At 35.4% G+C, this 14,722-nt stretch overlaps 1 protein-coding gene across 1 annotated transcript; it reads right to left on the bottom strand.

Annotated features, from left to right (window-relative positions):
* Positions 1–2,470: 2,470 nt before the first annotated feature.
* Positions 2,471–14,678, bottom strand: ORMDL1 (ORMDL sphingolipid biosynthesis regulator 1). Its single transcript, XM_027866162.1, has 4 exons — positions 14,543–14,678; positions 12,817–12,997; positions 9,643–9,794; positions 2,471–4,027 (listed from the first exon to the last, which is right to left on the bottom strand). The coding sequence occupies exons 2-4, from the start codon at positions 12,988–12,990 to the stop codon at positions 3,892–3,894; spliced, it is 462 nt and encodes a 153-aa protein (XP_027721963.1). The 5' UTR covers positions 12,991–12,997; positions 14,543–14,678; the 3' UTR covers positions 2,471–3,891.
* Positions 14,679–14,722: the final 44 nt, after the last annotated feature.

Genomic DNA, 14,722 nt, shown 5'->3' with positions numbered 1-14,722 from the left:
ATCAGAAATACTTTTTCTTTATTTTTCTTTGTGTGTGTGTGTCTTTGTGTCTGTTTTCTTTCACAGATTGATGACTTACATGGAAATGTATTTTGCATGACTAAACATGTATGATCTATGTCAAATTGTTTGCCTTCTCAATGAGGTGGGGAGGGGAGGGAGAGAATTTGGAATTCAATGTGGAAAAAAAAAAGTTAAAATTGTTTTTATGTGTAATTGGGGAAAAAATGAAATATTAAATAAGATTTAAAAAAAAATAAAGTGTTATGAATGACAAAGCAGCAGATAGATCCACATCCAAAATTGGTTTGTAAACAAAAGTAGTTAATGATAGACCCATAACAAGTGATTTTAGACCACATTCCTAAACTTTTGAGAGTGAAATAACAGACTATGTGATATTTCATTAACTATGGTTGTATAGCTGAAAAAAGTGTTTACTATAACCAATATGGTACACTTTCACTTTAGATAATTTAAAGTGATGTGTAATCCTTGCTGCTACTCCCTACATTGGCACAGATGAAGATCATAGAAGGACATAAAATTGGCTCTTTGCCTACGGTTCATCAATAGACACTCAATCCATTATTAATCTTTTTCGATTTCATTTGACCATTAATTCTGCAAATGCTATTTCCAGAAATGAAATGCTTGTGGAAAACTACCTACTTTAGCCAATGTATAGAGCACACTTTTCAAGCAACAGGTTTTTCATAACCACCAGCTTAACTTCTTTGTGGGTTCCAGTTGAGACTCTTCTACTTAACTGTGTGACCTCAGGCAAACTGCTTCACCTTTCTGAGCCTTAGCTTCACTTCAAGTGTAAAATGAGGATATCTTTAAAGTTACTCTCTGACTAAAATCCTGTGATGTCTGAATTTTTTTTTAGCAGGCACTGTGTGGTTATATTAGCAGACCTTATGTCATTTAAACACTTCTACCCATTATCTCATTTAATCCTCAAAAAACTCTATAAGGAAAATATGAATTTCAGTATTTACATTTTACCCATGAGAAACTGAGGCCCAGAAAAGCTAAGTGACTTGCCCATGGACACACAACTTTTAAGTGGCAGAACCTGCATTCAAATACAAGTCCACATTAAGAATGAGAAAGGACCTAGTCTAATGCCTACATTTCATAGATGATATAATCAATACTGAGATTTAATTAAGAACTTTATCTGAGGTCAAACAGCTAGTTGGTAACCAGGGTTCAACCAGAACCTTAATTACAGGTCTATTTCTTTTCCAGTCTATACTATTTCCTGACAAATTGTCATTGGTTTCCATAAAGGTCACCAGCATCAAGAATCTTATCTCCCAGAAAAGGGCCAAAAAAAAAAGTTGTTAAAGTTCACAAAGCCAGTTACCCACAGTAACTCTGTAAGCTAAATAATGCAAATGTTCCATCTCCTTTTTACAGATGAGGAAACACTAGAGGTCAGAGAGGTGAAGGACTTCCATCTATCATTGGACACAGCTAATGAGTCAGTCAAACCCCAAGTCAAGTACTCTAATGAGAATAGGGATATGGAAGAATAAGAGAAACAAAAGGGAAAGAGGTAGTTGTTTACAGCTTACACTGGCTAAGATCTTGAGACCAGCTACTCAATGACTGGCTTGGACACTTAGAGATGACTGGTATCGTGGAGTACCTTTATGATGGTTAGGCAGGGACAAAAGTAAAAAGATTGTCCAGTTGGTTGATGTGGAAGAAAGTTATAGCAGAAGATAGATATTTTGAAGAATTATTGTAGACATAAATGACAACTACTGATTTATTTTCTTGAGACCAGGCCCTGGAGCTGGATAATGAACGTAGTTTACCATACACAGGGAAAATAACTAAATAACCACAGGGATAAGCAAAAAAGAGTGATTAATGTGTATTTGGGGGGGGGAATTGATGGAACAGGCTAATAGTAGAGGGGGGAAAGAAGGAATTTTATCCAGTGTCATCTGTAAAGGACAGACAGTTGTCTCAGGGCTCCTGCTATGTCAGCACCTGTCCTAGCCTATGTTTGGTAGCAGCTGCAATATTAAAAATGTTAAGAACAACAAAAACCTCAGCTGTTCTAGATCATGTTCGAAATATATAATACCCTTTTTTATCTGCTTTTTTGGAATATAAAAATGTGTAGAAGTTTATAACAAAGGCGACATTTAAAAATTTAAAACTGTGATACGAAAGAAGTCAAGAAAGCTTGTCTTTAATGCCAGATATCTTGGCCCTATGGTACACAAAGGCTATGAAGGCAGGAAAGGAGATTTTCTAATTAAGATATACTTTTTGAAAGAAATTCCCTAAGGAGGTAAAAAAAGAATCTGATTTTACTTGTATGAATCAAAGTCATAAAACTGATTTAAAATAAACTAGGAAAGACTATCAGAAGGGTTATTTTAGGAAAAGTTGACAATTTTTACATCTGTTGAAATAATTTTACATCCATTTTTTAAAAAAAATCTATTTATTAAAGTAAAACATCCATTTTTCTTAGTGTTTCAAAATGTAGGGAAAAAAAACAAAAACATACAAAGTCAATTGCACAATTAATTTCCATAGTCAAGACTATCAATGCAAAATATAATCTCTGCAAAAGAGAGTTTGAAGACAGTATGGCTTTATTAGGATAAACTGATTAAGTAGTCTGAAACTATATCATTAATTTTGGTTTATTTTCCAAAAATCATTGAATTTTGGAATGTTTAATTTTTCAATAATTTATTTTCTGATGTTTGTAATAGCTAATTATAATTAACAAAAGTTTTGAGGAAATCTCAAATAACGAATTATGTGTTTCAGGGCTAGGAACTACAAACTTGCCTAATTCAAAGAACAGTCTGGTGACTGATTTAAAATGCTAACTTTACATTCACTTCTTTGAACACATAAATAGATACCCATTTTGAAAGTACAGTTAATAGGTAAAGTGGAGATGGAGAAAAGGAACTATAAAGGGAAAGTATACTCCTTTACAGCAAAGCTACAAAAAAAAGACCCAGTGTTTAGTAGCTTACTTTGTACCATGACTGGAAAAAGTTACCTTTTTCACTAGACAACTCTTTTCCTTATATTTATAGCTATCTATCTAGTATTTAACTATCCCCCTGAAAAGAGATTTTAACCACTAAATGGTTCAACTAGATAATCAGAGAATTACACACTATGCTTCAGACTGCCTGGAATTAAATTAGTTTTTTTCCAAAAATGATTAGCAGCCTTTTAAAACACAAAAAACCCCAGCAGAACTTTGCTTTGCCCTAAATTAATGTATGAAGACTCACTAGAAAACTGCAGGAAGCCACACTGATACCTATTAATGAGACTTGAAAGTACATCATCTGAACACATCAGTCCCCTGATACATCCAGAACTGACCATGTCTAGATATAAGACAGTAAGCCAGCAAAAACAGAGTACATTTGTAAAACAAAAAAGAGCAGGCTATCTTAGGTATAGGACATTTGACCTTTGTATAGAGTGATTCTGCTCCATACATAAATGTACTTCAACTTAACTGTGACTGATTGAATAACTCTTCCTACATAGTGCCCTTTCATTAACTAAACTACTCCTATCCTCAAGACTCGTGTTGATGTGCAGAGCTTTTCTTCTCTCACTGTACTGTCAATCATTTGTGAGCAGGGCCTGCCCTGCTCTCCTGGAAAACTTCTGCAGAAATTTAGCAGACTTGTTAAATGCTTTAGAGGCATCTCATAAAAATCTGCTTTTCCAAATAGCATACAAATAAATATTAGACCTTGAATGTAAAAACTTCCCATTGCACATTACAATGTAAACGGCATAGCATGCTACCTATTCCTCCTTATAGAAAAAGCAGTAGCCACAAAGTTTTGGTCAGAATGGTTGTTTCACATTTTCAGTTTAGTACTTATTAATACCAAAGATCCGAACACCATGCAGTTGTGGCATTTTGGGAATTAGCACACTCAGGAGAGAAGCTGTGTTTAAGATGAAGTGTGTAGGATCATACTTGGTGTAGAAACTTGCCAGAAAATACCTGTGGAAACAAAAACAGGTAAGGGTTTTAAAAAAAAAGTTGTTTACAAAGTTTTCAAATATATTCAGTGGTTACAAAAACAACATTTTATGTTTACCTAAGTTACGCTAATGAATGTTTACAGTGTCTTAAAAGAAAACAGAAACATTGCCTTTTGGATGTTCTCTCATCTGAGGTCTAGTGTTGTAGTCAAACAAGTTCATAACCAGTTAAACATGAAAAATGGAAAACACTTGTAAATTCAGCTGTTTTGTTTAAATCTAAACATTTGGATTCAAATAACAAAGCTTAATTTTTCTGAAATTAAAAAAAAATTCTGCTAACACCACCTACTACTAGATACATGTGTTAGAAAGAAGCCTAACTGGCTGTAAAAAGTGTTCTGACACAAAAAATGCAGAATATAAAATGTTCTGTCCCCCTGTGATTATAACTGGAAAGGTAGTTTCTTGTGTGGACAGATAATTTCTAATCTGTTCGGGGGGGGAAACACAAAATGTATTGTTAGCATCCTTCTCTTTAACCACTGCCCTCATTCTTAAATTCTGCTTTATGAGGTAGTCTTGAAAGTAAGCAAGCATCCAGGTACACCACTATAGCTAAGCAATTACTCAGTTTGCCATCCACAACATTTTTAGAAATATCTGGATGAAACTGAGTAGACAATTGATGTAAGCAATTATTTACATACATGATACAATGCAACAAGAATAGTAGAACACATCACAAAAGAAACTGAGGTGAAGTTATTTAAGAATATTATAGAAAAGTGCCAAAAATCTGTACCATGACTGATAAAGCATCTAAGAAAAGCATTTCTAAGAAAAGCAGCACATTGATTTATCTCCAGTGCACAGTTCAATTAGCAACTAGAAAGGTAGTATTATCTGTTGCTTTAAGATAGCTGCTGTCAACCACAGCAGAGTTTGTTTTCAATACTGTCTACACAATAAATAATTGTGTTTTCAATAATGAATAAAAGCAAATTTAAACTTGCATTTTGTTCTGGTATTGTTAAGAAAGTCTAGAATAGCTATAAAGTTGTTAGAAAATTTTCCTAAAATTTATCATTTGGCGCTATTTAAATCACTAGTACTTATCACTTGATGATTCAATATCTGAAATAAAATAAATCACTTAAAAATATTTCTGGATAAAATTTATTCGTATTATAAATCTCATAAAAAAATCAGACCAAGCTAGCAGCTATAGGTAGAGAACTTGAAATTAAAATTATTGAAATTGGTTAGTACTGGTTTACAAGCTGCTACTGCTAGATAATGAATGCACCTATCCTTTGAAGGTTACATATGCATATTTCTTGTTCTTATTCTGGTTTGGTAAAGAGACTAACACTGAGCTGCCTGACTCTGGGCAAGTCACTTAACTCCAACTGCCTCACCCCCCCCAAAAAAGGTGGGGGGCAGCTAGGTGGCACAGTGGATGTAGCACCAGCCCTGGAGTCAGGAGTACCTGAGTTCAAATCCAGCCTCAGACACTTAACAGTTACTAGCTGTGTGACCCTGGCCAAGTCACTTAACCCCAACTGCCTCATCAGAAAAAAAAAAAAAAGACTAATGTTAATTTCTTGCAAGACCTTGCTTTAATAAGATTGATAGTCTTAAAGAATTTTCATTACTTTCAACTGCACTGCAGTCAAGATCAATTAACTTTAACACCATAAGAGCTTTTGAAAATTTAAAGACTGGCATTGGAAAACATTAATCTCTAGTTAAATATCTGATTAAGTCAGGTAAATTTAAAGACTTTCTATTTAATAAAAGAATTTTAATGCTCTTCCCTCAGAATAGTTACTGGAAAATATCATTCAACACATGAACTTACATATTTTATCAGAGAGGAACAAGGAAAGCATTTTGATTTATTAGAGCCATCTAGTTGGCCTTATGAAGAACTTCACCATGGATATAGGCAATTAAAAAAATTACATCATTTAAATGAAAATTTTTAACATGAAACTGATTTAAACAATTTTGGGGATTTTGTAAATAATAATATAGAATCAAACAGTGTTCTAATTCCTGTTACTACAAAACGCTAAAAAGATACACATAGCACTGTTGAAATCAGGAGTGCTAAAGCTGAAAGGTTTCAGGTTAATGAATAAAATTTATATGAGAGTGAGAAATAGTTTAATAGTAGACCACATATCAGATTTAATGACAATAAATTCATTAGCAAAATAATGGACTGGAATGCAAATCTTTAAGTCAAATCATGGTTGAACTACAACCTTAGACTGGCTATGGATAAAAGAGTTTTGCAAGAATCAATGAAAGTATTCAGGAATCAATTGACTATATGGGATTTATAATAGAGTATTATATATTTTATTATTTTAAAGTTGGATACTACCCATCCTTTATATCAGTACAATTTGTAATACCTTACATAAGTATGTCTATAGCATTTGTAATACCTTATATACACACTTTTCTAGAGAGCTGGTTATTAAACCTTTACAGTATACCACTGCTCATTCTGCAATGAGAAAGCTCAGATGACAGTTAGCATTTCTCACTTAATACTTTCCTACACCAGAAGACCATTATTTTTGCTTCCTCCTCTTGCCCTTCTTTCATGCTATACAAAACAGGATATTATATATATTTATCCTATCCATACTTCTGTGTATGTAATATTATACATCAGTAGTTATTAATCTTTTTGCAGCTCTAAAATTCTATTATTATGTCATTTCATGTTGTACTTTTGAAAGGTGTTAGCCAGTTATTGCTTAAAACTTAAAATAATTAAAATTAAAATAAGAATTTCATGATACCTCTTTACAAAATTTTAAAAATCCTGGGGCAATATTAAAAAAATGTGACAAATCCTACTGCCTCACATGGAAAGCAGTATAGTATGTTAAAAAAGGTAATGGACTGGGAATCAAGAACGTTAGGCTCTGCCACCAATCAACTGTAATACTCTAGGCAAGTCTCAATTTCCCTGACCCTCGAATGTCTTCATCTAGAAAACATGGAAGAAACACTCTGCAGAATGTAAAAACAATAATAATAATATTTGAAGATGGCTTCAGAAAAGATTTTAAAAAATACTTGCAGCACAAAATACATTTTTAAAAATATTGGGGTTTTGTATATTATTAGAACACAGGTACACAATACTTGCTTTATTGTTGTGTGCATCCACACAACATTAAGGTCATTATTTCCTTAAGGGAAAAAATCAGAGAAGACTAAAAGGCACAGTTTTCTTTTTGTACAAAGCATTACAAAATATATTAGGTAGAAAAGGAGCTACATAATATAAACATGTTCCCACAAACTGTGATGCTTTCCTGTCTAGTCTTCAAATCCTAACCATTTCTTGGGTCCAAGTTCAAGTCCTGTCACCTAAATGAAGCCTTGCCCTCAATTAATGTAGCTCACAATTACCTTTCTTTTTCTAATTTAACACTTAAAGACCACACACACACCATACCATTTGATAATATTATCATTCTGAGAGCCTAGTAAGCATTAGGCATTTTGCCCATATGATACAACAAAAATGCAAAGAAGATGTAAAAGGGATTTAACGGATTTAGAATCAAGTTGAGGGAAAAAGATACAATATAAAACCCACAATGTATCAAAGGCTCAAGAAGAGGAAAACCAAATTGATGAGATCAAAAATCTCCAGTACTGAAGAAGCCAGCACTCAAGGTTGAATGATATAGTCAGGTTGTAACCACTGAATGCTAAGTTCATAGAATCATAGCTTTAGCACTGTCAGGGACCTTAGAGGCCAGAGTCCAACCCCCTCATTTTATAGATAAAGAAACTGAGGCACAGAGAGGTAAAGCAACTTGCCCAGTCACTGAGCTATTAAGTATATGAAGCAGGAGACCAAAGTTCAATCTACTATACCACCTATGTGGTTAGCAAAGGCAAGGCTTAAAGGAAGCACTGGTTTTACATATGTGGAAAGGAACTAATTTGCTCCTTCCTTTGAGTTCCCTTAAAGCTTTCTTCGTACCATTCATACACTTGTATAGGCATATCTCCAAGACATTTTGGGTTCAGTTCCATCCAGACAACTGCAATAAATTGAATATCACAATAAAGTGAGCCACGTGAATATTTTGGTTTCCCAGTGCATATAAAAGTTGTTTACATTATACTGTAGTCTAGTTAAGTGTGCAGTAGTAGTATGTCTAAAAAATAATGTATATATTTTAATTGTGGCTGTGGCAATTTAATGAAGCTTGCCACATCATTGATTCTTTCTTTCACTTGAACACTTAAAGAGGCCATTGTAGGATTATTAACTGGCCTAATTTCAATATTGTGTCTCGGGGAATAGGGAGGCCTAAGGAAAGGGAGAAACAGGGATCAGCCTGTCTGAAACAGTCAAAATACACTCAACATTTATCAATTAAGTTTGCCATCTTAGATGAGTGCAGTTCATGGTGCCCCAAAACAATTACAACAGTAACATCAAAGATCAGTGATCACATAGTACCATAACTAATGTAATAATAATGAAAAAGTTTGATATATTTAGAGAATAACCAAAATGTGAAACAGAGACACAATGTGAGTGCATGTTGTTGGAAAAATGGCGCCAATAGACTTGGTTCAATGCAAGGTTGCCACAAATCTTCAATTTGTAAAAACATATTATCTTTGAAGTGCAGTAAAGTGAAACACAATAAAATGAGGTATACCTGCACACTTTTTTGTATTATGTGAGGGAATGCGAAAGTAGATTCTAGTAATGCCAGTCTTGGAATCAAGAGATCTGAATTGCAAACTCCCCTTCTAACCTTTACTAGCTATGTGATAATGGGCGAAGCATTTAACTTCTGAGCTAATTCCTCATCTGTAAAATGGATGTAATATACTCTATACCTCAAAGGGTTCTAATGGCTAGTGCTCTGTAACATGAAAAAACTAGAGTAATTATTATTTGTCCTATTTCCCTACCCCCTTTGGGGGCTCCCTGAGGGCAGACACTATGTCTTGTATATCTGATACCCCAAAGAGGCTAGCATTGTGCCCTGAATAAGGTGGTGCTCAAAAAAAAGATGCTGGTTGAATTTCACACAAAAATATAGAGAAAACATGGTAAAAGAATGCCAAGCACACCAATTTGGCTGGAGCAGAGATTTTGTGGAGAGGAGCAATAGCATGATAAAGTAAAAGAGGAGTCAATTGTGGAGGCACTTATATGTCAAGCTAAAGAGCACAGATTCTATCTCATAAAAAATGAATTTGTGCCTCAAGGTACTGCCAGTGTCTAATCAGGAGCTGATAGAGCAAACAAATGTTTTAGGAAGATTAATGGGAGGCAGGATGTGGGATATTCCCAGTGTCTTGTATTCATATATTTCGTGTGTATTTGTTCTGACTCCTCTCTTCTACAAGAGAATGTGTCTTACACTTTTCGCATATCCTTTCCAGTGCTTGGCTCTGCGTTCTCCTAGGAGGCTCTCTCAATGCTTGCTGCTATAGAACAGAATCATCACCCACCTGCTGAAATAAAGGTTCTCATAATATTCCCACATCTACAATAGTTCAAAAAACAATTTTAGAATAATTCTTCCCCCTTCAAGCTTTCCTAAACCCTGAGTTACTTCCACTCACAAAATTATTGGAGAAATTGTGAAGAACTTCCGTGAAGAAGTAAACTGCACTCCATAGTCCAGTTGCTCCCAGTGAGTTAGCAGCCTGGCTTTCCCCTGGTCAGGGGTTTCAAAAGGCGTTCCTTTTACAGCATGTAAAAATACATACATTCCCTAGAAAATAAAGGAGGTGGATCAACAGAAAGCAATTTAATATTTGTGCTTATTAGCATGAAAGAATGCAAAGGGTCTATATGCATGCCTGTGTATTAACAATTTGAATTTTAAACTTTGATTATTATTGGAATGTCAAGGTCAATCTGATGATAAACCATCAGTGATACAAAAATAGTACTAAGAAAAAAAACACATCTGTTTCTTCTTCTGTTGTTGAATCATTATCAATCAACAAAAATTTATCATGCACCTATTATGTGTCAGGAACTGTGGTGGGTGCTAAAGATATTAGACAAAAGTAAGGCCCATGGAACTTATAATCTACAACTAAAATATTAAAGCTTACAGTATAATATATAGAATTTCTAACTTCTTTCCACATTTGGTATACAGATAGTTAGAAATGCAAGGATGTATTTTTAGCTATTAACTTTCCACCAAAGTACCAGAATTGAAGAACTGATGGTACTTTTATGTTAAGCCAAGTTTTTCTTTTTTTAAAAAATATTTTACTTTTTCCCTAGTTGCATGTAAAGACAATTTTTACATTCGTTTTTAGCAAATTCTGAGTTCCAAATTTTCTTTTTCTCTCTCACCTCTTCCTTCCCTGAGACAGTAAGTAATTTATAGGTTACACACGTTCAGTCATGCAATACACATTACCTTATTAGTCATGTTGTGACAGACAAACCCAAATGAAAAAAAAATTGCAGAAAGTGAAAAATAGTATGCCTTGATCTGCATTCAGACTCCATTAGTTCTTCCTCGGGGGTGATAGCATTTTTCATCATGAGTTCTTTGGAATTGTCTTGAGCCAAATTTATTCTTTTTAAAAAAAAGGGGGGGCCTGTACAAATGTCCAATGTAAAAACAAAACCAAAAGGCTCAAATGCTTTTAACAGAGACTTCTTTTAGGCTAAGTTAGAATTCCCTCTTCTAAAAGAAAAATAAATAGCCTAAGGTAATGTCACAGTTTTCTCTTCACAATATTACACCATAACATGTTTTCCCTACCAAAATTTTTAGTAATCAAGGTTGTCTGGGGGGGAAAGTAATTATAAATTAGTTTTTGCAAAGAGTTGATTTACTATGTTTAAAATGATATCTGGATCTCATACTACATATCTAATACGTTGATCTAATTATAATTCACAATTATATAACATAATGCTTTATAAGTTAGGAAGTGCTTGCTTTACATACATCATTTTATTTGATCCTTGACTCCTAACTCTATGATGTAAAGTAGTTTAATCTTATGGCCTATTCCCATTTTAGAGATGAGATGACTGAGTAGTTTGGCACTGAATAAAACTTTCTGACTCCAAGTCTAACATATAGTTTGCTTACAAATATGTACAAATTCATTGGTAAAAGAACTTTAAATGACAGAGAAACTACCTCTTCTTTTACTAACCTTTGGAGAAAATTAAAAAAAAATTCAGTTTGAGATAAGTTAGTACATCTGTTTATATACATTTTTTTTTTAAGGCAATTGGGGTTAAGTGACTTGCCCAGGGTCACACAGCCAGTAAATGTCAAGTGTTTGGTCTGAGGCTGGATTTAAACTCAGGTCCTCCTGACTTCGGGGCCAGTGCTTTATCCACTGTGCCACCTAGCTGCCCTTATATACATTTTTTGAAACACATGCCAGCATAGCATGCTAAAAAACTTAACCTAAACACAGCCTTTACCTTCAAAAAGCATATTCCAGTCTTTGCTTATGCTGATTAAGCAATTCAAAGGGACTTGATGTCCAGCTGAGGCTAAATGAACAACTTCATGACTCATTTTAAACAGTGGTAAGTAGGTGTGGTCTTGAAGAAATTGGCAAAAAGGCAGGAACTGTCCTAGAATGAGTGACATGTATTTTTTCTGGAAGCCCTCTGTTCACTGCAATTAACTTTTCAAAACCCCTTTATATTGCAATCTAAATACACAGACACACAAAGACACAACTGTACCTGAAGATTACATTACATACACAAACATAACAGTGTTTCATTAATGTAAACTTATAAGAGTATTTATATTAACTATATTATTTATCCATGTCCCCTACTTGAAGACACTGACTCATAACTACTTAAAAACAAATGTGACATGTACGCTCTATGGCTCTAGTAACAGACCTTTGGTACCAAAGGGACAAAAGGCAGAACATGAGACATACTGTATTTGAGGCTTTTAATAAGTACTGATTAGATTTAATCTCTGAGTTAAGCTAATTCCATTTGTATTGATGATTCCAATAGTGAGCTTTAGCACTGAATAAAAAAATAATTACTCAAAATTTGCAGTGTGTGGTATGAAGATTCAAACTGAACTAAAAAAAAAAAAAAAAAGGCAAAGAACAGTGCCAGTTCCCCTATGTTTAAGAAATTGAGGGACTCTAGCTTAAACTAGGATGTTTAAACATTTTAAAATATTTTATTTGGTTAAATGTGTGTAATTGGTTTAAAAATCTTTATAAGTAAACTTTAATCTATAAATTGGCTCGCCTTGGGATCACTATGACAGAGGCAGATTTGAAGTATCTTGTTAATGAAGCCAAGATCATAGGTTAGATCCCCAGGCAAATCCAGTTAACTTTGACTTGTTACAGTGCCAAACTGTGTCCCATTCCTAGTTAACCCATTACAAATGAGGGCTGCTGGTTGCAAGAGAGGCTGGGTTACAGTGTATAAATGGATCAGCACAAATCCATTACCATTACTGGAAAAATAACATTTGCCAATGGGCTTTCATTTATTAAACATTATACAACACAGTTTAAAATATGTGCTAAATTTAATTTCTACAGAGAATTTATAAAACATTACATTTCTGAACTGTATTTTCTAGCATATTCTTAAACTTTACTATTCCAAATTCTCTCCATGAATAGCTTACAAAGTATAATTTATAAAATGAAAATCTTTTCAAGTTTCCTGATTACTTTAAACTTCACTTTTGTTTTTACCCCTAATAATATGCCCTTCATTTTGCAAAATATTTTATAAGGAGGCTAAGTTCTTACCAGATTATGTATAATATTTGTTAAGGTCCAAGCAACAGGAACACTGAAGAAGGGAATGCTGAGTAAGACAATATGAAGCAAACCAACTCCCAATGCATATGTCAGCCACATACCACGACTGTTCATTACCCTGGTATTTGGATTTACCTCACTGTGAGCAACTCCAACATTCATTTTTGCTCTGCAGGGAAGCAAAGAAAGCAAACAAAACTGTTATCATTGAAAAGATAGATTCTTCAAAAAAAAAAACCAAAAACCCTACTGAAACACCAGGAAAGAAATTAAGTAACTGCCTTTAATTTCTTTGTTGTTTTAAAGTAGGGAGGAATATAGCAGAAAATACCTAGCATATACTTATAATTTCTGTAAAGAACCTCTGTCAAATTAAAGTCCCCAAATTCAAATCCTTCGGAAAGCCTCCTCCCAAAGATTTTTTTATATGACAATTAGAATAGAAAATTTTCCTAATGTATCAAATGGAGAAAAATGTTTTTAAAATAACTATCTCAAAGTGTTGCTGAGAGGAAGTAAAGTGGGCAAATGTTGAAGTCTTGAAACACCAGTGCTGTTTAGAAAAGTTTCACTAAAAAAATCAGAAGACAGGGATGGAAAATTTTTATTCCTTAGTTTTGTGGTAAAGTCAAATTCATTTGAAAAACATAAGTTCTTGCATCCCACAAATATTTACTGCCTCTAAATATTTAGTAAGGTCAAAAAACGTGTCCTTCTTTCTCTCTCAGAGAGGGGGAGGGGGGAAACAAAGGAATAAATGACCTTTTCTCAAAATGCTTGTTTTTAAAAACAAGAAAAAAGCATCCCTTGAATGATACAATTAATAAAAATACCTCACTTATAACCTGAAAAGTCTTTTAGTAGTTCAAGAATGGAAAGGGATTTAAAAAAAAAGCAGAGTAGGGTCGATTTAAAAAGAAAACACCTTTGCTACAGTGCTGACATACACATTTCCCATTATCCCATTCAACTTACTGAATCACAGAATCTCAAAGTGAGAAGGGACCTCGGGACATATAGTCCAACCTGTATCTGACCAGGACACCTCTACAACATATTCAAGTGGTCATCCAGCCTTCACCTGAAGGACCTCCAGAAGGGGATTTCTCCCAATGGAAGACGTAAGTAACATGCATCTTGATACTATTGAGGCTAAAAGGCAGCTCCAATCGTACTAAGGAACGTTCCCTGCAACTCAATTATAGAAAATCTTGCCCTTCCTAAATACTATTCTGTAAAATCTGCAGGAGAAAAAAGTTGTAACAGCGAAGTCTGACTTTTCATTCCTACCACTACGAGAAAACCCACCCGAAAGGCCAGAATAAGGCATTTCCCTCATCAGTCAGGTCAGCCTGAAGGCTACGCAAGGAAAAAAATTAAAGGTCAAGGGTCGAAGCCCCCCCCCCCGCGGCAAGTTCGCCGCGGTCCACGCTGGACCGGGGAGCCTCGAGGAACCGGCCCCGCAGGACAGACCCCGCGGGAAGTTGGAGCTGGGGTGCGGGGGGGGGGCCGCGAGGTCCACGGCAGCCCGCTCCAGGGCGGATCCTTTCCTCTCCCGGCCTGCGATAGCCCTAATGTCCAAGGACCAGCGCGGGGACGCGGCTCGAGACCGTCACGGAGCGCGGCGGGGCTCTGGGGCCCGTCTAGAACTCCCTCACCCCAGGCTGGGTGTCTTCCGGTCCATCTCCTCCCACTCCCGCCTTTGAGAACATACCTCAAAACGGGCACCACGCGGGGGAAGAGGCAGTGAGCTGCACCCGCCGTTCCGGACCCACCGAAGCACTGCTGCTCCGGTCCGACGCCGGCTTTCTCCCTGGAGCCTGAGCCCTGCTCTTCCCTCAGGGAGAACGTCGCCTGCGCAAGCCTTAGGAGCGGAACGCCGCCGCGTCCCGAC

This window comes from Vombatus ursinus, unplaced genomic scaffold (genome assembly GCF_900497805.2).
Source record: "Vombatus ursinus unplaced genomic scaffold, bare-nosed wombat genome assembly UNPS02014779.1, whole genome shotgun sequence".
Classification (NCBI taxonomy): domain Eukaryota; kingdom Metazoa; phylum Chordata; class Mammalia; order Diprotodontia; family Vombatidae; genus Vombatus; species Vombatus ursinus.
Note: the sequence above shows the minus strand (reverse complement) of the source record. Positions and strands in the feature narration are given on the sequence as shown.